At 43.2% G+C, this 24,570-nt stretch overlaps 1 protein-coding gene across 4 annotated transcripts in view; it reads left to right on the top strand.

Annotated features, from left to right (window-relative positions):
* Positions 1–24,570, top strand: part of LOC135490654 (NADH dehydrogenase [ubiquinone] 1 alpha subcomplex assembly factor 3-like) — a 177,221-nt gene that overhangs the window by 77,147 nt on the left and 75,504 nt on the right. Inside the window, exons 5-8 of one of the 4 annotated variants that reach the window (XM_064775965.1) lie at positions 5,320–5,341; positions 5,659–5,798; positions 5,927–6,028; positions 19,006–19,620. The exons of 1 other annotated variant lie outside the window; for it this stretch is intronic. In XM_064775965.1, the coding sequence (XP_064632035.1) occupies positions 5,320–5,341; positions 5,659–5,798; positions 5,927–6,028; positions 19,006–19,083 (342 nt within the window). In that variant the 3' untranslated portion in view covers positions 19,084–19,620. Of the gene's footprint in view, positions 1–5,319; positions 5,342–5,658; positions 5,799–5,926; positions 6,029–18,395; positions 18,505–19,005; positions 19,621–24,570 lie in introns of those variants that run through there. 2 more of the 4 variants (XM_064775967.1, XM_064775964.1) reach the window with 2 other exon arrangements.

Below are 24,570 nucleotides of genomic sequence, written 5' to 3'. Positions count from 1 at the left end.
TGTGCAAGATCAATACCCATCTTAACAGATTTTAAATTGTCTTTAAATTTTAATTATGTAATTTATGTAATTCTTTTTAAAACGTTGTCTTTTGATTTCAATTTGGTTATTTCACAATTTGTAATTTCTGTTAATGCTCGTTTCAATTTGCAGTGTTCATTAGTATAGCAGTTTTTGAAGATTTTACCACTGCGCCTGTACCAATGCACATAATTCACTAATAACACCATGGGGACATGGTTGCCTACCTTATAATTCATTTAAAACTCGTTTCCAGGTATGCTACAATGTATTTTCATAGAGAAAAATAGCTTTGAATGAACATCTTGAACTTTGGTAAAAATGCCGCCATGTTGGATTATGATCGAAAATTTCGTGACACAAATTGGGTCATTGTGGAACCAAAACTGGACAGATTTTCATCTAACTACTTTCAAAACATTGTTAGGAGACTGGACAATTGGAATATGATGGTGTGGACATTCATGAAGTACGATCACAGGGCGTAATATAGGCCGAAAGCCGATGCATGATACCGCTTGGTCACTACAGTAGTCTTACATGTAAATGTACATGCTTATACACTGTGCGTGTTTATCACCTAAAAAAAGTCCGTAAAAGTGCATAAATAGCAAGTTATTAGTGGAAGATCGATATGTTTTGCCAGTAACCCATCAATATATGACATTCTGTGGTGATACATTGACATTTTTGGTCATTTCTATCCATAAAAAGAGGTGTTCGTGCTGAAATTTTAGATTCGAAGATGGTGGGTTAATTCTGGTTCGTGGAGGGTTAATTCAACTAAAATTGCCTAAAATCGTGTAGATATGAATGTATTCTACCAAATAAATAACACTTGTAGTGCATGAAATACAACTTTTTGTATCTCTTTTTTCAAAAGTTCTTTACCTAGTCAAAATCATGATTTGGCTTTAAAACTTCAGTGAGCAGCAGGTAGAAAATTGTAGGATCCGTAGTAGCTAAAGGGTTAACAGAAATCCCTTAAAATGTAATATGACCAAACATAATTTCATCATAAAATCGGGAGGTTCTGGTGGGATATGTATCAACTTGGTGTGGTCATATAGGAGGTACAACTGAACATGCCCATCATCTAAAATCGTTTTCAATTCGCCCACAATGCTTCTATCACTTTACAGAGTTTCTCAAACTTGGGCCTGGTTCTTCAAGAGACGTTTTGTCACTCATGCTGGCATAAACTAATTAACTTGGCATTAAGTTTTTAAAAGGGCATTATAAAGCTAAGTTGAGTTAACGCCAGCATTAATGACAAAAATTGTTTTGAACAGCCTGGCCCTGAACAACAAGCAAATATTAGCATTGGTTGAACTCCTTGGTAAGCCATTGAAATTCAGTGTCTTGTGGTATTCATTTCACGATGTTTTTTTTTTCTGTTTTGTAGGAAAAACGATGCATTCTTCAGGAAATGGGATGGAAAGTAAGGTTATGGAATGAACGTCAAGGATGGAAATTGTAATCAGAAGTTCTGGCAAAACCAGTTGCATGTCACTAAAGTGGAAATAGAAAGATTTCTGAAATCTTCATTTCTTAAATTTTGGAATAATGGCTGTCAAATTGCTACTAAAAGATATCAGCAATCAGCAAGATATATATTATATATCATGCTGATATCTTATAGTAGCAATTTGACAGCCATAAGTTGTGAAATGCATGGAGAGCCTCCAAAAATTCCTCTGACGACATGTGACTGGTTTTGAACATCAGTTATAATTTTCAAACATCAGCAAACATTCAGTGGAAAAAATAAGGAAGGAGGGTCTTTAGGGGTAATGCATGGGGAAGGGGATCTAAAAATCAGACCTTTTTGTGCGTACGTACTAAATGGATGGCCCCGAATGTACACATACATTTTCAATGCAGTATGGTTTTGCATGGCGTGGCAATTTCCTTCAACAATAACTCAAAATTGTCTATTTGAACATAGCTCTGGTGTATATGCACTGTAGTGTACTCTCATCCTTGGCCACATGTCTCACTAACACTGACCTGCCGTTGAGACCAGATGATGTGTCAAGATCAGTAATATATAGTATGGTCGGCAACCTGCAGACAAGTTGTCAAAACCATGCAGGCAAAAGAAAAGTCATTATTGCTGCATAATCATACAGCATTTGTCGAAGTTTTTCATTGATTTTTTACAAATCCGCGAAAATAACCAGCCGCAAATATTTTCCGGGTTACAGTATGCAAATTCAACAATTTCTAGTCCAACTCACATGCCAAGAGCCCTGTGTTCTTAAATCCGTTTATTTTTCTTTTGACTGCAATCATTTATGTACATACTGTAATTGCCTGCTGGCCAGGATATCACCATTTTTAACTTTTTCACAATATTGAATAAAACTAGTTCTTTTATAAAATCTTGTCTCAATGACTGACTTCCCACTCATTCAAACCTCTTAACAGCGCTTAAGAACCTATCAACAGTTTCAATATTGTAACAAAAACCAAAACAAGCCCTCTCTGCAACCCCCAATCAGTTCACATTACTAGTACGTAGTAATGTTAGTCACATTACTAGTACATGGTAATGTTAGAACCCCAAACAATGTATTTGCTGGATATGATGGTGTTTGCAAAGGTGTCTATAAAGGAAAGTGTCTGGCGAGTGTGGCTTGTGACAGTGAAATCAGTCTGGAGCCATTTATGACACATTGCGTGACTTCAAAGTTGGTCTTGGTGTTAATTTTGTAAAAATTTTGGGGCTTATATGTAGCAACAAGACAATATTTCAGAATGACGCTATGATCAACACGAACATTAGGCGTAATCTTAGGGTAGACAGCCTTGTTTGTGGAAATGATGCATTCTCAGGGCTGCTCAAGAACTACAACACTTTCCCAAAATTAACACTAACACCAACTTTGCCAATTGCCATTTTAAGCCATTGGCTGTAGACCTCAAGAGGCCGCATTCTCATGGTTGAATGAAATATCAATAAACATGTACCCCTGCATTAACCCATGTATTTCAGCTGAGCGCCAGGCCCTTGGGCCTCTTGTTACTGATTTGTTTTGGTAAAATTTTTATGGTAGATACTCATAGCACGGATACATCACGCATGATACAGGTTTTTGTTTTGACGTACTTGACAAGGTCACAGAGGTGAAATGGCGTAAATTGGCTATTTGAGCGTAACTGTGGCACGTTTCTTAACCCCTAAGGCTATGAACTTGAGACTTTGTACAAAGGACCCCCTAGGTAAGGTGACCTCTGACCCTTAATTTCAGTTCGGTATGATTCTCGACTTGGCCACCAGGGGGCCAAAAGTGAAAACCTAGAAAGTGTGATATCTCGCTTAAAGGGAACTGACACCGCCAAGCGGTTTAGTCAACTTTTCGACTTTCACCGCCCGAAAAAGGTAAACTTCCGACTTCCTGTTCGAGTTCAGATTTGTAGCTCGCCCCCAGTGCCCGAGCATGCGCAGTTCAATTTGTTATTATTGAGAATCATGTCGAAAGTTCGCGTAATGGGGCGACCAAAAAAGGTCTCAAAAGCCGATCAGCGGCTATGGATTTCGCGTCAGACGCTGGCGATATGGAAAGTAATACGGAAGGAGTTGAATTTGAAGACAAATGATGAAGTTGCCCATCATTTGGCCGACTTGTACTCCGAGAAAAGGCCTGGTCTTCCCATACCGTTCGGGATCGACGAAGGGCGACAAGCCATCCGGGGCAGCAGGGATGAAGTAATGCTGGTCAATTCTGAAAATAAAAACTGGTAAGTATCAAGGATTTTTTTTAAAATGCTCAATTGCCCAATTCGCTTTTGGAAATCTACTTGTCTTGGCGTCTGTCGCTGCCAAATTCATCAATTTCACTTGTCCAACAATAGGTTTACATTGCATTGTATTTTCGTATACAATGTACATCATTCTCTTTGACGGATGATGGAAAACATCATGCCTATTCTTCTTCTATTGTTACTCCTATTCTCTGTTTGCATGGTATGCAGGCCAGGTTTTGACTTTGTTTCGAATTGATTCTCATTCTTTCACCACATTTTCTAGGAGCACTTCATCTGGTGGTGGTCAACAATATCTACCGGAAACCAGTGGGATTGGTATGTTGTCAGATTCGGAAAGCGATGCGGATTCGGATTATGAACAACCTCCAGTTGACGCTATCGCTATGGATGAAACTATACAGGTTTGTTTCTGAACTATGTCAAGTTTTCAATTGATGAAGCGTATTAAGAATGGTCACATAATGCATGTAATGATAATCGATATGAATTTATGAATTCAAAATGCATATGCGGATGCAATGACACTGTCTTTTTATGCTTCAGACTGATAATTCAGATGATGACATGCCAGGAGGTGAGGACCAGGACCGTGAGGAGTTTGAGGTAGCTGTGGATGACGATCAGATTTTCACTGAGCCGGCTACAGTTTCCCCGAACGATTCTCACATTGATGTTGTGGACTTGAATGAGGAATCTGGTACCAGAAGGTATGCACCTTTGTTCAAATTGATTTGAATGACACATCTCCGCTTATTGACACTTTGAAAGAACGTTTGATTGAGCCACATCCTAGCCTATCTAGGCTACCTATGGGTAGCCTACTGTGTATTTTGTCTTTCTACCAAATATTATGTATTTTCAGGTTACTTCCAAAGGATTACCACCGCCAGTTTGAGGAAGGTCTCCCTGCTGAAATGGAGGCCCTGGTTGTATGTTCAACAACTCATCTCACTGATTTATTCAACAAGGCCTATAGCAGTTTGGAGGAGTGCTGCGTTTGCGGAGGAGATTTGTGAACAACTGTTACCCCAATAGGAGCCACTCTCCTCCTGAACCATAGATGTGGAAAAGGACATGTTGCTGGCAAATTTGCGAACAGTGAGAAGGCCAGCAACGTATACACCGCCAACTTCCTCATGTGCTCGGCAATTACCATGACTGGAAACAATTAAGTGGCAATGTGGGCAAAGTTCATGAAGTTGGCTTTCCCTTCTTCAACAACGTTTTCCCGTGTACAGGCTGCTTCGTTAACCCAGTTGTGGAGCGTTTCTGGGGGAAGACCCAAGAAATGATGATGTCGGCCCTACATGGCATTCCAGTAGATATATGTGGTGATGACCGTGTGATAGCCCTGGTGAGTGCACTTTACTCTTCATTAGCACACTATAGTGTTTGTACATGTAAGAAGTACATTCTTAAAGTGATTTGTTCCTTGACTCGGCTCGATCAGACAAATCTTGGTTGATGGAAAACTTAGAATCTCAATTGAAATAGCCATGCGCAATGATATTATCTTCACTGTTCCAGGTTTCTCGGCACATTACTGCCAGTACGTATTTCAAGAGGCAGGGGCAGGCTATGTCATCCTCTTGATGACAGAGGACAAGAGGCAGACGCATGGGAAAAGTCCCACTATGGCGCGGTATGGGGCTTTTCATGGTCTGGCCTTCCTGCTGTCCAAGATAGAGATAGCCACCTTCACCACAGATGACAATCCCATGGTCAGAAGCTGTTTCAATAAGGAGGTTATGAAAAATTATTAACCTTTCAAGATCGTTCATCCAGAGTGTGATCTTCATTCAAATAGAGTTTGGGCTTTGTTTGAAGTTTGAAGTTACGTACATGTATTTATATTTCTGTTTTCAGGGGATACAGAAAAATCTAGGGCGAAATTGAAGACAAACTTCCTGGAATTGACAGATGCTGCTGTCGATGGCATACAGGGTATTCGGCATTACCTCGACACCTGGCATCGAACAATGAAAATTGGTGCTGCATTAGTGGTGGTAAGAGCACTGTCATTTGACCAACTTAAAATTATATTTTAAAGAATTTTAGTTATCAAGTTGAGAACTCATGCTCAAAAGAAAGCTTGGTGTTGTTGTGAATTTAGATTTGCTTCCTTTATTTCTAGGCAGGCAAGAGGAAGCCAGCGGTGCTTAATTGGGTAAAGCCAATTGTCAACCATTTTTGGCACTGTTGTCAGACCTGCGAAGGCAATGCTGATAAGCTGAATGTAAGTGTGCGATAATTCTTCATTTTGTGTCATTCAAACTTAAATAGAGCTTCAAAAAATTGTTTTTTCATTTACGCATTTTGCCCCCTGGGGAGCTGAATTTGAGTCGAATCACCCAAATTTTTTTCCGTAAGCAACATTTTCTGCGGTGTTTATAAGCAAGACTAGATTTGAAGTGCCTCGGTTGTATGATTACAAAATGCCCAACTTTGTCTACAGATGGCTAGATGGAAGGAAGGATGGAAGGACGGACACCAATCGAATAGCTATTTGACTAGCTCCGCTGACTTTGTCAGCTGAGCTAAAAATGCCCATTTCCTTACAAGAAATGGCCATTTTGTTAGTTCATACTTACCTATGGAACACTTTTGCATGTTACTCCATTTGGGCTCAAACACAAGAGTATCCCTTTAATTTTCTAAAGGGAGAACTGAGTTAACAGCTCGGCCGCCAGGCGGCGCCCTGACCGATCCCGCGAGATCGCGCCGATCTCATGCCGCCATATTCAGCGAAGACGCCTAAACCCTCTTCCGGTTCCGTTTCCGGGCATATAACCCGGAGGTCTACCAAACCTCCCGCCACCACCCCTTCCGTCAGCCGAGTTCCGGTTCCGGCCGCGGCTGCGAAGGATGCGGGATCAGACATTATCAATGTCTGTGATCCCAAGGGAGACTTACATCCAGAAAGTCTCCAAGGGTTTAATATACCCCGGACCTCAGGGAACCTTCCGGTTCCTCTGTCGTCCGCTCCCCCGAGTACAGGTCCTTTGTACCCGCGGGAGCACCCTGCTTCCGGTCCGCCGATTGCAGTTCCGGTTGCTGACGCGGGTTCCCGTTTATCAGTAACCGAAGACTCTACTGGGGGTTTTTCTCAGTCTTTACTGCGAAATAACCCCAGTCCTCACGGACACAGTAGAGTAGGGAAGGACTTTATAACGCCACCTCCGAAACGCCATGCGTCTTCGGTAACAGCGTTTCCGCCCTCCGTACCTCCTTCTGGAAGGGCAACCGGTAGCTCCATACCGGCGAAGGAGTTACGGGCATTTCTGGTTTCGGACTTCGTCCTGCCGGAAATGCAGGCACCTCCCTACGTTAGCCAACCTCTTAGGTGGAGCCAACCGGAAGTGCCACCCCCTCCTCGTAGCAGAGGCGTCGTTCCCATGGAACGAGCTACGCAGAGGGGACATCTGAACTCTGGTTCAGATTATGGACATCTTCCGCTTCCGGAAGACCCATTCACCCGTACATACGGCTTCGAGGGTTCGCTTATGCACTCACCCTCGCCTCAACCGCCCGTCGTTGAGAGAAGCCGCACATCGGGTCCGGAACCCGAGTCGGGACAGCAACTGTCCCAGCTCATCCAGATGGTAGCGGGTCTTACTGATAGACTCAGCCATCTGGAGCAGGGTTCCGGTTCCTCTGGTGCGCCTGGTCCCATCGGATACCCACCATCCGACTCCTCTATATTAGAGGAATTTTCTGAGAACGAGAGTTCTCAGCCAGGCTACCGCTCCCCCAATCAGGAGGAGCTGTCACCAGAGGAGGCCAGTATCTTGTCGGATATGAGGACACTCAGATCCTTGATCAGAGCGTACCTCCCGCAGGATCTGTGCCCTACCCCGCCGGAACTGCCAGCCTTATCAACACCGACCTTTTCACTTTGGGGACAGGAAGTGGATCCCAATCCACAGGTTTCTCAGGGCTCCACTCAGGCACTTGAATTCCTTCCTCTCTCCCCGTCGGTGGTAGCAGTCTCTGAACTTTTGGAGCGTACAATCAGAGACTCCCAAGGCGCCCACCAACGTACTTCCATCCCTGTCCTTCCGGCAGTCGGACCGGAAGCTTGGTGTAAACCGGGGAAGTTGTTCACGGCACAACTTCCTCCCGTTAGGCAGTACCGCGCTGACTATTATCGAGTCAGCTTGGCCGGCTGTCCAGCTGCAGCATCGACTTCCATATTAAAGGACGATGTACAGCTGGACCAACTTGTGCCTAGGGTGACCTCCTCCTCGGCTTACCGAGACCTTAGAGCACAAGAGGGTCTGGCCAAAAACATGTTAGCGGTGCTCTCCTACGCAGAGCACACTAACCTGGCCCTAGCCAGATCCCTAAAGGATAATGAGTCACTATCTGATGACACAAAATCGCTTGTGACATCCTTGTCACATTCGATTAGGCACGCTATTGCTCTGTCCGCCAAGACCGCAGCAAATAGCGTCCTACTCCGTAGAGACGCCGCACTGGGCTCTCTCAATGTCATTAGATCCCTCCAGCTGGAAGGAGCCTTAAGAACCGCTCCTATGGACGGTTCTTTCCTGTTCGCAGATTCTGTACAAGAGGCGGCACAAGCACAGAAAGATTGGGACAAATTATATGCCCCCTATGCGACACAGGGGGCCAAGACCTCTCTACCTCACGCTAGAAAGATAGAGAGGCCCCAGCAGGCATCGGGTTCAATCCCGTACGCCAGGCAGGTCCTGCCTAGGCCTACCCCACCTAGTCAGCCTGATCCTCCTTGATCCTTCTGACGGGAAGCGGAGGGTCGCCGGACTGGAAAGAGGAAAAATACTTCTCTAACCAGGGTGGATCCGGTCCGACTAAGCACTCCTTTCGTCCAAGGGGTGCAGGCCGGAGGAAGTGACTCCCCCCTCCTTTCTCCTCCCTGACGCAAAAAGGAGCCGACTCCGGTAGTCGGGGGCCTTCTGCAAAAATTTGCAGACATTTGGGACGATTGGTGCCCAAAGGGGTCCCCAGTCCCAAACATGTTGAGGTACGGAGTGAAACTAGATTTCAACCGTACCCGACTACCATATATCCAACCCCAGTTCAGTCACCGAAGGACCCAGTCAAGGCCTCTGCCCTCCAAGCAGAGGTCGCGACATTACTGGAGAAGCAAGCTATCCAGGTCCTTCAAAATCCATGCTCCCCGGCTTTTACAGCCACGTTTTCTTGGTTCCCAAGAAAGCAGGGACATGGAGGCTGATCATAGACCTTTCCAGGTTAAACACCTTCTTGAATGTTCCTCATTTCAAGATGGAAACCACCAGGTCTATAGCAACGGCGATACAGCCCAACGATTGGGCGGTATCGATGGATTTAACGGATGCGTACTTACATGTACCGATCCATCCAGACTATCAACACTTCCTTCGATTCCATTACGAAGGAAAGACGTATCAATTCAGGGCCCTGCCGTTCGGTCTGGCATCGGCACCCCTAATTTTTACGATGATAGTCACAGCCTTCGTCGCTCCCTTTCACGTGATGGGGTTCAAGCTCCATCACTACCTAGACGATTGGCTACTCCGTTGCAAATCGCGGGAACTACTACTGCAACAACTTCAGGTTCTAAAGCAAAAAGTAGTTTCCGCAGGTTGGATTATCAACGAAACAAAGTCAGAATTCATACCATCCCAAGACTTGTTTACATTGGAGTTCAGTTCCTTACGGCCATAGGAAAAATGCTGCCCCCCCCCCCCCCCCAGACAGGATAAAGAAAATTCTTCATCTCGTCGCAGAATTCAGAGAAAGGACTCAAGCTCCCGCAAGGCGATGCTTGAGCCTTTTGGGACTTCTGAATTCGGCAACAGACCAAATCCCTCGTGGCCGTCTATATATGCGTCCCATCCAGATGTTTCTAATGTCTCTATGGAAACCCCACAGGGACCCATTAGACAAGTTGGTATTGATACCTCAATACCTACACAAGAACGTCTGGAACTTCTGGGAGTCGGAGACTCGTCTCCAAAGCGGTGTAGATCTTGCTCCACCTCCCCCAGAAGTGTCCCTGTTCACAGATGCTTCTCTACTAGGGTGGGGAGCACATCTGAACAACGGGGACATGTCCATAAGGGGTCTATGGACAAGGGAGGAGACCATTCTTTCAATAAATATATTGGAAATGAAGGCTGTCCTTCTTGCCGTGAGGGCTCTTTCCCTTCACCTGAAGAATCGGGAGAGTAACCCTGTTCTCCGACAATTCTACAGTAGTAGCATATGTCAGGAGACAGGGAGGCACAAAGTCCGGCATTCTTTGCCTGCTAACTTGGGAGCTTTACCATCTTTGTGCCGACCTTGGAGTATCGATATGTGCCAGACACATACCGGGCAAACGCAACATCCTTGCCGACGCCCTGTCCCGTCAGGACAAACTAGTTCAGACAGAGTGGACACTCCATCAGGAGATTGTAGACGACCTTTGTCGCCTTTGGCAATCTCCGAAGGTAGATCTGTTCGCCACCAGGCTGAACAATCGCCTTCCCATCTATTACTCTCCACTTCCGGACGAAGAGGCCCTGGAAGTCGACAGCCTTACAGCCTCTTGGGTCGGGCTGAACGCATATGCGTTTCCACCCCTCCCTCTCATCCAACCAGTCCTGAACAAGATCTTGACCAGCCACCCGGTGAGAATAACTCTCATCGCACCTTGCTGGCCAAATCAAGCCTGGTTCCCAGCCTTGCTGGAGCTCCTGATAGACCACCCCAGGAGTCTTCCTACTTGGAAGCACCTCCTGTGGCACCCCCTGGGGAGATGCTACCACCAGAACCCTGGATTTTTCAAGTTTCACGCCTGGAACTTATCCAGTTGCATCTCCACCAGAGAGGCTTTTCGGACATCACTGTCAAACGCATGTCCGCACCTCAAAGGGGGTCTACCCTTGATGTGTATCAAGGAAAGTGGTCTACCTTCATTTCCTGGTGCAGGGAGAACGGAGTTAATTCGATCTCTCCCTCTATATACAGATTGGTTGATTTCTTTATTGAATTATTCACGGAAAGACAACTGTCTGTCACGGCTATAAAAGGGTACAAGTCCGCCATCGCTTCTACCCTCCGTGTTTTAAGCACCTGGGATCTTCGTTGGGAGGACCAAATAACCCCTCTTTTCAGAGGAATGTTATTAGAGCGTCCTAGACCGGTTCACAAAACCCCTAAAGGGGACCTTTCTGTTGTCCTTAAGGTGCTCATGAGGCATCCTTTTGAACCCATGTCTATTTCATCCATGAAATATCTGACACTCAAAACGGTCTTTCTAGTAGCCTTGGCTACCGCCCAACGGAGATCAGAGCTCCATGCACTTTCTTTTAAGAAGCTGGCTTTTAGAGAGGGAGGGGAGGTTATCCTGGCTTTCATACCAGGATTTCTGGCGAAGAACCAGGGACCGGCCGCCTCTCGGCCCCCGGTTACTATTCCCTCTCTGTCAGGAACGATCTCTTATGATCTTCCTGACAGAACTTTATATCCCGTCAGGGCACTAAAGTTCTACATAAATAGGACAAAACCTCCCGGTATCCGCCAGGGGAGAGAGCGTTTGTTTTTGTCCTATAAGGAGGGAAATAAACGCGAGATAGCGGCCGCCACTATTTCAAGGTGGATTGTGGAGACTATTCGTCTTTCCTACAACACCTTGAAGACTTCCTCTGATCTTCGTGCGCTAGCTAACATCTCAGCGCACGAAGTTAGAGCACTAGCCACCTCCTGGGCTAACAACCGAGGAGTTGCTCTTCAAGAAGTCGTTTCCGCTGCATGTTGGAGTAATCACTCCACATTCTCTCGTTTCTGCCTACGAGACGTTTCTTCCCTCGTAGATGGCATGCACACAATCGGCCCGATTGTGTCTGCGGGGCATGTTGTTTGAGCCTGGCTAGATCAAAAGAGGGGGGGGGGAGCCCGATTGAAGAGTCAAACGCGCATCTTACGCCATTTTTGATATGCCCTATCTTCAACAATCCAGGCAACCCCTAGTAGACTAGAAAGGACGCAATTTCTTATTGTTGTTTAGCAATAACTCATTCTACACCCTTGAACATGCCTTACTTGCTCTAAGCTCTGTTGCCGGAAAGAAGATGGTTTTATTACGCAATTCTAGCGCTTTCCGGAGAATGGGTCTATTACTCTCTATAATTCGATTGTAATACCGAGATCAAAATACCGGTCCCCCGGTTCTCCCCATTTCTTTCCCCTGGCGGTCCTCCTTAGCTAATATGCCGCTGGTGCCTCCTTGATGGAACAACAGCTCAGCCTTAGGTAAGTCCTCGTTTCCCACCTCCAATAGGTTGCTGGGATTCGATGCAAAAGTGTTCCATAGGTAAGTTTGAATGACACAAAATGCCCATTTCCTTACAAGAAATGGCCATTTTGTTAGTTCATACTTACCTATGGAACACGGCCCTCCCGCCGTCCCCACAAACGGGACATACTCTTTGTTAATGCTCAAGAGTAAGACTGAATATGGCGGCATGAGATCGGCGCGATCTCGCGGGATCGGTCAGGGCGCCGCCTGGCGGCCGAGCTGTTAACTCAGTTCTCCCTTTAGAAAATTAAAGGGATACTCTTGTGTTTGAGCCCAAATGGAGTAACATGCAAAAGTGTTCCATAGGTAAGTATGAACTAACAAAATGGCCATTTCTTGTAAGGAAATGGGCATTTTTAGCTCAGCTGACAAAGTCAGCGGAGCTAGTCAAATAGCTATTCGATTGGAGTCCGTCCTTCCATCCTTCCTTCCATCTAGCCATCTGTAGACAAAGTTGGGCATTTTGTAATCATACAACCGAGGCACTTCAAATCTAGTCTTGCTTATAAACACCGCAGAAAATGTTGCTTACGGAAAAAAATTTGGGTGATTCGACTCAAATTCAGCTCCCCAGGGGGCAAAATGCGTAAATGAAAAAACAATTTTTTGAAGCTCTATTCCAGCAGATAAAAGCTTGAAATAAAGTTGAAAAGGTCTTCATGATACAGAAGTTTTGATATAAATTAGTGTCGATTTATATCACCAGTTGGCGGTAGTGAGCAAAACTGTTGTTTGATGATTCCGCTTTAAATTTCCCGCCGAGTACTATCATCAAGAAAATGGCGGTGACCTTTTATTTCTACCGGGGCGATGATTTTGTAAGTGACAAAGTTCCTTTTTTAAGCCTTTACGGAAATGTATTTTGGTACGAAACTTCACACGTTTATAGAAAAGATCAACGAGAATGTGTTCAAATGCCCTCATAATGATGAGTTCAACGGAATTTGGTCAAAACAACCTTCGAATGGAGTCGACTTTTTTGCGAAATTGAAGCGACGACCTCATTATTTATCTTAATTTATGCAGATCCGAGTCCAGCTGATGGGTGATGTTCTGATTTGTGTTCAAACTATTGGAAACTTCGGAAATTAGTTCTATTAGTTCTACTATTCTGCAGGAGTATATTATAGCCATTGATGTTGACAGCTAAAAGCACGAAAACTTTGTTATAACTCCAGCCGCGCTCCTCCCTCTGGGAGCTGGAGTCAGTATTGTTTTCGCTCAGGTTTCTCATCCAATCACGTGACCTCTCCAACACTCGATAATGCACTCTTTTCGTCCACGTTTTAGGCCAATCTTCGGCATGAACATGAAATCTAATAAGCGCAGTACTTAAATCAGATGTTTCTCTCGCCTTGAAAACATTCCTGGGTAAAATCCATTGAGATTAGCCGAGTTAATCCACTTTTTCTGTGCCTTAAATCTCTTCCGCTGAATTCTATAAATAGAAAATATTAACATCGCGGCAGTGTGGTTCCCATTGTGCGCCCTCCCACTTCACACCATGTCAGGAAGTTTTACGGAGAGGGAGGGCGTGCGGTAAGAAGAATGGCTAAAATGACGTCACGTTTTCCTGGCAATGCCTCTTGCCAGACCAGTCAAGCATTGGGAAAGCATCTTTAATTCAGACATCGTTAGAACTATAAAAAGGAATATGTTAATTTGCAAAATTAAAAGCAGATTTCACCACTAACCAGTCAAATCGGAATACGACGGCGCAAAATGTTCTCGCTTTCCTCCTGCCAAAAAAACCTTGTTCCCGCACTCCTATTTTAATTTATGCCAAGGAATATGATATGATCTGTTTTCACTTCTTTGTAATTAAATGGTATTCATATAATGAGATCAATAGTAGTGTCCGTGTCAGATCCCATCGACCGTTCAACTAGTCTTCTCTCCCTGGCCCAGGTGCCTCACACGGACCTTCAGGTCCCCATACTCAAGACCAACTCTTACGATATCGCCCTCAAAACAACCCTGGATTCATGAATTCACCAGTACTCCTGTGAAATCTCAGTTCTAGTTTACTTATCAAACTTTATCGAGTGTTATCGAATCGAATTGATGTGTCGATCGTCGGGGCGGATTGATATGTGGTTAGGTTGTGCGTCCAAGGCGATCATGATCATGAAGATGCGTGTTGTGTTATCATAACCAGAAAATAAGTTGAAATTATTATTAGTGATTCATACATGAGTAAAAAGTAGACGTTTTAAGCAACACAATAATGTTACTCCTGGAACACACACGGGGTTGAACACAAAACTTACCAACACTTGTATGCAACTTATATGCTTTTAATGTAACTATTATCTCTGACAATTGCAATTAGACCGCCGGTCTTGACACGGGTCACAAAAACAATATCACACACCCAACTCGCGACCGCTACTACGCCCAAGTACCACTATACACAATCCTGCGGCGTGCGCTCACCACACTCCCATAAAAAAACTGTCAATTCTCCTTACCACTCACAGAAGCCAAGCCATTGCTGTTAAGTTATGCAGGGGCTTAATCAATTACCTGCACTCCCTGTGGGGTGAATAACATTACTTTTTGAACAGCTGGCTGTAGGGGGATGATTGGAACAGCCGGTATACCTGCTGACCTGCTGAACCCAGGTTAATGTTATTTTCAATCCACGATTGCAGGTCACCTGATTTTCGAGATTTCGCGGGAAATGAAATTGTAAACAAACGCATGTTTGCAGTTCAAATGTAAACAAAAATGTATTTTTGGTGGCTGGACTTGGGTTTTCCCGCAGTTAGGAGCTGGGGTCAAATTGGTGGTCTATTGTGCTGAAGGGATTTTCAAATTAAGGTGACCATGGTCTTTTTATGTGCTCAGCTCACCACAGCTTTCAATACTTGATGTATCTGAAGAGGCGCGCGGAACCTGACATGGCCTTTACCAAGGAGCTGCTCACGGTGCTGAACTTCTAGCTCGCCTGTCGACTAAGTGCCTTTTTGGCCGAGACATTGCTACATGTAGGAGGAGCACACATTTTAAATTAATGGTAGTGATAGTACAGTTGGTTCGAGCCATTTGGAAGCCGACATGTGAAGGCCTATCTGGCTTCTCCTTCTTCTCCGTATAAAAAGGGGCATATTGCTGACTAAGGAACAAGGCATATTGACATTGCCTCATCATCTCTATGGGACCAATTGATATACTTTTATATGCACGCATACATCATGCCATTTCAGGGTCCGAGTCTGTGGACAATTGGTTAGATTAATTTGTCTCTTCGATAATGCTCCTTTATTGCATTAGATTTTCATCGCAATTCAATCTATTCAAGATACAGCCAATTTGAACCTGTCTGTGCCAAGGATAGATTGGTTCCAGATCGACTCACTAGGGATACGCAGTAGAGCACAATGTCATGAAAAACGACCCTTTGTATTGTAAATTCCAATCACCTGCAGGACAGGTCAATTTCTCTCAATAAAATTAATTTTGTTGACTCCTGTAATCCCTACCTTATTAAAAAAAAAAGACAGTGGTGTTAGTCCCAAACTGGTAATTTCTATTTATTTTGACCTCTGTCAAATCAGGATACCTCTCAATTACAGACAGCATTTTGTATCCTTGTGCTGTACAACCCAGCCTGGACATACCACAGTTGTCCATGGAGAAGTCTCATCCTCTCTGACACTTCTTTTCTGTAAAGCTACCGATACAACATACTGAACTAGGGATATCTTCCGTTGCCTCCTGTAATATTTACATACCATGGCTGATTAGTTCAATCATATTTCATCCAGCTGGGAGCTCTGCATTGGCAATTTTAGTGGTATAACGTGTTCTCTTGACCTTCAAACAGTAGTATAAAGCCGATATTTACTACTTTACACCCTCAGTCCTATGTTATTAGGTCATCCAGCTGAGCGCCAGGCCCTTGGGCCTCTTGTTACTTGTAATGGAATTAGTTTAGTTTTCACCGCCAGTTGGCGCTACAGGCACATTTAACTGAATTTTTTAAGATTCAAAAGCCCGGGCTATGACGTATAGTTGCGCAGTTGTATTCTGCGCAAGGAATCAGGCTATATTTCAGCATACCCACTGTGAGTGTGACCAGTCTAAAGATGGAAGATTGATTTTGCAACACGGTAACCAATTTTCTGCTAAAAAGAAGTCAAGTAGACGATATTATCACTAGTTCCTTTCAGTGGGTAGTCATAAGGTCTTAAGGGACTACTTTCAGAAATTAGTTCTGAAAAATTCGCCACAATAGCATTACGCGAAGTTACTATTTATAGCTCACAAGGTCATTATACACCCCACATTACAACAAATGTGGGGTCTATATTGAGATTACTAGGAGAAGGTACTAGGGGCATATTGCTGACTAAGGAACAAGGCATATTGACATTGCCTCATCATCTCTATGGGACCAATTGATATACTTTTATATGCACGCATACATCATGCCATTTCAGGGTCCGAGTCTGTGGACAATTGGTTAGATTAATTTGTCTCTTCGATAATGCTCCTTTATTGCATTAGATTTTCATCGCAATTCAATCTATTCAAGATACAGCCAATTTGAACCTGTCTGTGCCAAGGATAGATTGGTTCCAGATCGACTCACTAGGGATACGCAGTAGAGCACAATGTCATGAAAAACGACCCTTTGTATTGTAAATTCCAATCACCTGCAGGACAGGTCAATTTCTCTCAATAAAATTAATTTTGTTGACTCCTGTAATCCCTACCTTATTAAAAAAAAAAAGACAGTGGTGTTAGTCCCAAACTGGTAATTTCTATTTATTTTGACCTCTGTCAAATCAGGATACCTCTCAATTACAGACAGCATTTTGTATCCTTGTGCTGTACAACCCAGCCTGGACATACCACAGTTGTCCATGGAGAAGTCTCATCCTCTCTGACACTTCTTTTCTGTAAAGCTACCGATACAACATACTGAACTAGGGATATCTTCCGTTGCCTCCTGTAATATTTACATACCATGGCTGATTAGTTCAATCATATTTCATCCAGCTGGGAGCTCTGCATTGGCAATTTTAGTGGTATAACGTGTTCTCTTGACCTTCAAACAGTAGTATAAAGCCGATATTTACTACTTTACACCCTCAGTCCTATGTTATTAGGTCATCCAGCTGAGCGCCAGGCCCTTGGGCCTCTTGTTACTTGTAATGGAATTAGTTTAGTTTTCACCGCCAGTTGGCGCTACAGGCACATTTAACTGAATTTTTTAAGATTCAAAAGCCCGGGCTATGACGTATAGTTGCGCAGTTGTATTCTGCGCAAGGAACCAGGCTATATTTCAGCATACCCACTGTGAGTGTGACCAGTCTAACGATGGAAGATTGATTTTGCAACACGGTAACCAATTTTCTGCTAAAAAGAAGTCAAGTAGACGATATTATCACTAGTTCCTTTCAGTGGGTAGTCATAAGGTCTTAAGGGACTACTTTCAGAAATTAGTTCTGAAAAATTCGCCACAATAGCATTACGCGAAGTTACTATTTATAGCTCACAAGGTCATTATACACCCCACATTACAACAAATGTGGGGTCTATATTGAGATTACTAGGAGAAGGTACTAGGCTTCTGCATTCTTCCCAGGTTATATTATGGAGGTAGTCCAGCAAAACTGCTATTTCAACTGAAAAACTGTCACCCCTGTCCCATCAAACTAAACTCGATCTGGTGCACCTGGCAAAGATTTTTTTGAAATTCGGATAATTTTGATGACTTTGAAGCGTTTTTATGCGCCGATTTTCTGATTTGCTTTCAAATCTCCGACTCGATTCTGTCAAGCACACGTACATTTAGCATAAGCTCCGCCCCGTAATGGTGACGTCATATCCTCATGCATCATGGCGGCGGTATCTCTTTGCCGAAGTCATGGAAGTGGCGAGCTGTCGAGTATTTTGAGCAAAGAACGACGGTTGAATGTAGGAATAAAATAAAGGAATAGCCTTAGATGCTTATCGATGATCCATCCTGCCCATCTGAAAAGGTTAGGGTGCTGTTTAAATGTTATTGAGAACGGCTTGGAGGATGGAATCAATTTTTAGTGGGTGTAGGCCGAATGCAGTTTTGTAAGGGGAGGGTTCCTTTCGAAAATCAGCGCGATTCGAAATTCAGTATGGCCGCCACGCTCACATCCTCAAAATAGGTTTCCACAATTTTAATTTCCATATGCAAACTAGCCACTCCACTAAGCCAACTTCACCATTATCTCACCTTCAACCTTAATAGGCTGAGGGGTTATGCTCGCTTTGCGATCTATTTTTACACATTTGGATTCTCTTTTTGCAGGTCATTGAAGTATATGCTCCTTCTAGAAAGGAAGGAGCATCCAGGCCGGTTGAAGATGCGTGTTGAGCTGCCTCCAGAGCATCCGCAAAATATCGCCCCATACATCGCGCCCGTACAAGGCATTTCTACTGCAGATCTTCTTAATCCTATATAACAATAGAATTTCTGCTTGGAAACAATTTAAAAAGTGCATATTCTACTACAGTACTACGTATTAATCACCATCTGTTATGTGTGATTCAAGTCTTGCATAACTATGTGACCTTCAACAATACCAATATTTTGAGCAAATTCCATAGACCTGATAATTGGTGACTAGTGTTGACTGACTTAGTCCCAGGACTTAGAGAAGTCATTTATTGCACTATATCAATTTTATGGATTTTTTTGAAGCCCAAGATAGAAACCTAAGACCCCAACATAGAAATAAGTTCGAAAACCCCAAATTAGAACCAAAATCTAAGACCCTACCTGATAGAAAACAAAGACCCTTTACAAGACAAAAGAATAGAAACCTACGGAAACTACATTGTAATAAGTGTTGATATGAAAATGAAATTATTTCTCACATTCAGTAATTTACAATACTCGCATTATTTATGTTTTTCAGACACATCAGAAGAAGTTATATGGTGAAGTACTGGTACATCATCAACTTTTGACTATCACTATCAATTGGTTCTGCTAGTTGTTTTAGATCAGCATTCTTCCTGGTATAAATCCGGTGTAGCGGCCATCTGGTGAAAGAAAGTGCTGCCTGATCATCCACTCCCTTACCCAAGTGGCCATATGTGTGGAGGACGTATTGGCGGTATGATGCATGCCGCATCACCCTGTTGTTTCTCTCTCCAGGTCCCGCCAACATATCTTGCACATTTCTGTGCGCAACTTCCACGACGTTGTGGTTCAGGCATATCTGAATGATTTGATTTTCCAATGTCTTGCAATTTGGCCACGTCGGGCGGCAGCACACTTGCTCACAGACAGTAGGCATGTGCCTACAGCGCCCACACTTGCAATTAGGAGGCAGATTCCCTGGAATTGGTGGGGGTGGTAGATTGTTGGTCCTTCTCTGGTTGCAAAGTATTTAGATACTGATGAAGGTGACGAGTCATGGTCATATGTCTGGCAAGTCGTGTATTAAAGTTGTAATGTGTATAGACAACAAATAATACCTGGTGTGTTGATAAATTCAGGGCAACTGCGGCATGTGTTGATGCAGGCCTTGCCATGCTTCGAGTTGATTGTTTACACTGTAACAAAGTGAAACATAATTATTGACTTGTACATATTTTTAATTGATAAAATTGTTATTGAAATGAAAGTATTCATTTTGTGGTGTTATTGCGTTGTCTTGTCAATTACTGTCAGAGATTCCGTGTGACTGTTGAAGAAACATCTGGATGTTACAAGGACCCCCCCTCTCTGCTCTAATTTCCCGCCACTGTTCTGGTGGGAAGTTTTAGTTTTGGACTAGGACAGAAAAGCATCTAGAATTTTGCACTTGCAAATAACTACTGGTAAACTCGCCGCTCCAGTAGCCGTTGACGTACCAGGCCTGGGTGAAGTACATGTAACGTTACGAGGCCGAGGACCAGGGGTTGGCGCTGGCAGCTCTTCTGGCGTGGATGGGAGACGCTGGGCCTGAGGTGTGCTTAGGCCCAGCGGCACAGGTCCCTCTCCACGTGGTACCGAATGTCCAGCATCGGACGGCATTTTTTGCAGAGTCCGGCTAATCTCTGCACCAATAGTCCACATCCACCTCTCCAGGTCACCCTCTGCAAAACTATCTCCTTCCGCGGACATCTCTGGTGCCTCTGGCTCCGCTAATATCGCCGAAATCTTGGTCACTCTTCGCTTCCATCTTTATCTCTATGTCTATGCTCTATGATAGCCTGCTAACCATGCTAACAGACATATACACGCATACACAAAGCTCAGGCCTAGTGCTTTTGACATCTGTCAAACAGCCGTGAGTCATGCGATCTTTCATTCATGAGTTTTCGTAGTAAATTCCATAGTAGTGACATCAATAATTGACAGATAGGTGCCCATGTTTCATTCATGGCTCGTTCTGATCACCCAATACGCAGGAAATGAAAACGAGGTCATACGAAATGGGTGGGCGGTTTCAGTTCCCTTTAATAGTGATTCGTTTTCAAAAACATTTTTATGGTAGGTTTTCCTAGCAAGGATACATATCATACGAGTTTTTGATTTGACCTGCTTTTCAAGGTCACAGAGGTCAAATGGCGTAAATTGGTCGTTTGAGTGTAACTATGGCACGTTTCTTAACCACTAAAGCTGTGAGCTTGAAATTTGGTACACATGACTCCCTATGTCATGTAACCTCGGACACCGAATTTGGATCTGATCTGATTTGGCCACCAGGAGGCCAAAATTAAATAGGTAAAAAGTGAAACATCTCGTTTATTAGTGATTTGTTCTTGATGATATTCTTATGGTACTTACTCCAAGCAGCAATATATCACATGTCATACCGACTGTACATGTACATTGTTTCTTAACCAGGATGAATTCCAAAGCACCAAATATATATACGGTGAGCACAATGGCCCCTGGCCGTTTCATTGAATTGTTAAAATCCAGTAATGAAAAGTCCTTAAGTTTTTCAAATAGGGTCAAAAGTCGTGAATCTTATATTTTTCCATCTAACTAAAATCATTTCATGTTTTTTTGCTCAATCAGTTGTCAATGAAAATAATTTACTGGATGAATGTTGCACTTCGCATAATCTCTGACCATTTGTCCAGTGTTGATGGGATATTCAATGTAAACATCAACAAACAGCTCCTCTGTCATGCATCTGGGGCACGCCACAGGATATAATCAGTATTTAGAGGAAGAAAAGCACTAGGGGGCTACTGAAAAAGTCCAATACAATGCAAAGCACAGCCGAAGAGAGAAAGGCTCAATTAGGAACCCTTCAATCAGAAATCGAACAAAAAACCAAAGAACTTTCGTAGTGTGTAGGCATTTTGTACGAGTAGAATACAGTTAAGTGAAAGAACAAAGTGGAATTATCGTTTCCACCTGTCTTGGGTTCTTAAAAAGTGCAAGAATGGGTCATGAAAAGTCCCAAAAAAGTCATGAAAAAGACAAGTTAACAAAGAGTGGGAACTCTGTCTGACCTGCCAATATCATTAGTTACGATCAGGTCCATGCAGTTCCCCCTCTTTTGCACTCTGACAAATTGCATATACAGGGCATAGTCCCACTCCTGTTGGGCTCTGCCCATTCGACCATTTTGCTCGTGCACAATATTACAGGGCTCAGACCCTTGCTATCAGGGCTCTGCCCCACTCTATTTAGGGCTCAGTCCCACTACAGCAGCTTGACCCGGCTGTTGGTTTCAGTACCAATTCATGCCACTAGACCTTCCGAGCTTACCTGACCTTCTGGTGGTTTGCTTAGTGCCAGCAGTTTCTGCTAATCGGAATGACAGTTATTTACACATGTTCAAGGGTTTGGACTCATTTTCTCGGTTACGGTAGACAGCCTTGGTATTACCATTCCTACAGCTAATTACTACGGTTCTGCAATTTACTGATTTGGGTAGTTGGAAGCCCGAGGTGGAAGCGGGACTGCTTTCACCTCCTGGATTACAAATTGAAACTCTTATCTGCTCTGTAGCAGGTCAGCATGATTGTGAAAAATGTGTGTTTGTCGAAAGGCCATCATGACAATGCGGTTTTAAGACTTGGCAATAGGACAAACACCTGATACAAGACAAATTATGGATTTTTCTCGGTCTGCCATTTTAGGGCAATTGTTCCCAATATGATTATTCCTATTTTATCAAATTGTGAATGGATTATAATACTCATTATTTTACTCTTTGAGGATTTCTGCTTCATTTTTTAGCTCAGCTGACTTCAAACGGCTATTCGAGTGGTGTCAGTCCTTCCATTTTCTTGGACATTTTGGAGCTTCCTAAATCAATTGTAAGGTATTGAGGTTTTGATATGAAATAAATTAGTTTCGATTCATGTCACCAGTTGGATGAAAATTGTAAGTTGGCACATTGCCAGCTGTGTTTGAATTTCGCAGTTCGAGGCAATACCGTCCCTAAACTTGCACAGTGCCCATATTAAAAAATTTCAGACATTGGAATTTATCAGTTGCTTCATATCGGCATCCTGAGTTTCAGGTGTTTGACAATCCTACGTCAACCCTTGCCTTTTGACGGGCGCGATCGCTCCTGCGCTCCATAGTATATATATGTTTATTCGTACAAAACTAGTACAGATTGTTGTGCATAGTGCAGATTAACTTGTCTTTGAACCTTAAGTGCATTACAAAAACGTATCTTATGTATTATTAAATAGTGCAAAGGAAGTCTATAATTTGTCCTAACTCTTCCTTTGATAAGAGACAATGACCGGAATCCCTCAATTTTAGTAGCTCTCTGATTTGCTGTGCGATTCTAAATGATTCAGTGTTCTCATCAACTCCATTTACAATTGAATATAAGTAATTTATGCGGACAGCGTCATATTTACGAAAACCATATTTCCGACTGATTTTGATAAAGTTTTTACTCAGGTACGACGCGCTTCCCTCCAGTAACAAGTTCTTACATAACATTAAGTAAATGTTATCTGATTTGAATATATGTTCGATGTATCTCAATGTCCTCCTTTCCAAAAGTGTCTCCATATCACAATCACTGATTATAAGCGGAATTAACTGATTATGAGTCCTACTCGGTATACACATAATCTTTCTTACACATTTCCTCCATGCTGTATATACATTTTCAATGTAATGAGATGTTGTGTCCCAGAACTGAAAACCATATAGACAGGTAGCAAAACTCTTAAAGAGAGCATATCGAATGTCTGCATTTGCATGACCGAAGTACGCCATTACCATATTAGTCTTTTTATATAGTTCATTAATACCAAGGTCAACTCTTCTACGCTGTACATCTGGACCTAACAGAAATCCGAGGTGGACCTCCGATTCCACTGCATATAACCTATTTCCGTCAAACATTATATAGTCTATTACGATATCTAAACCTTTGGCAAACACAATAAATTTACTTTTTTTCGCATTGAATGTTATCTTGTAATCTAACGAGTATAATTTGGCAATTTTTAGCTCAGCTGACAAGCTGAGCTATTCATATGAGTAAATGGTAGAATGAATGTCCGTCTGTCTGTCTGTCTGTCTGTCTGTCTGTCTGTCTGTCCGTTAAACAGGCACGTTTCAAAACTATGGCGGATAGGCGATAGATTTTCCCTATAAGCCATTTAGACTCTTCAGGACTCCTGAATAGACCAAGTGTGGGTCCGGCAGGATTAACAGTTTGGCCACCAGGGGGCAAAAAGCCTAAATCACAAAACAATTTTTTTGCGCTTTATTCAAGCAGATAGAAGCTTGAAATAAAGTTGAAAAGGACCGCATGCATGTAGGTCTTGAAACTACTAAGAGTAGTTTTGATACCAGTTGGCGTTACTGAGCCAAAATCTGTGTTGACCTAGTTTAAGCTTGATTTGAATTTCCCGCTCTTGTATGACTCTGAAGGTTGTGGGTTCCAATCCCACTTCGGGTCAATTTTTTTTTTTTTTAATTTTTACTTTTTTCACTTGTAAATACATTTTCTTTACTTTTTTGAATAATTTGGTGGGCGGCCATCTTGGTTTTTTTTTTCTATTTTAAAGCCTTTGCTGTATCCAGAGTGACATGAATTTTATGGTTGGTGTACAATAAGTCTCCTTTACATGATATCACATGGGCTTTCTATTTGACCTACTTTTCAAGGTCAGCCTGGCTCAGGCACTTAGATTTGACTAATAAGTGGCATATTTGTCACCATTTAAAAGTCTTTTTACTTTGGTATGTTTGCCTGATATATTGACAAAACTGAGGTTGAAAGAGATCTATCGGGTACTTTCCATGTTCATATATTTCAGCTGAGCGCCAGGCCCTTGGGCCTCTTGTTAACATCCTTGTCAACGCCCAGATGGTGGGTGCCAGTATTATTACGTCGTCCGCATAGGCAAACACTCCGGCATAAACATGGCCTATGCAGCACCCCACTCCCGACTCCTGCATGCTCACCAGTAGGTGGTCTAAATACAGATTGAATAATATCGGTGACAATACACCACCTTGCTTCACCCCATTTGTGGCGGTGAACGGATTT

The sequence above is a fragment of the Lineus longissimus genome, chromosome 7 (genome assembly GCF_910592395.1).
Source record: "Lineus longissimus chromosome 7, tnLinLong1.2, whole genome shotgun sequence".
In the NCBI taxonomy this organism is placed as follows: domain Eukaryota; kingdom Metazoa; phylum Nemertea; class Pilidiophora; order Heteronemertea; family Lineidae; genus Lineus; species Lineus longissimus.
The sequence above is the reverse complement of the archived record's forward strand: the minus strand, read 5'-3'. Positions and strand labels throughout refer to the sequence as shown.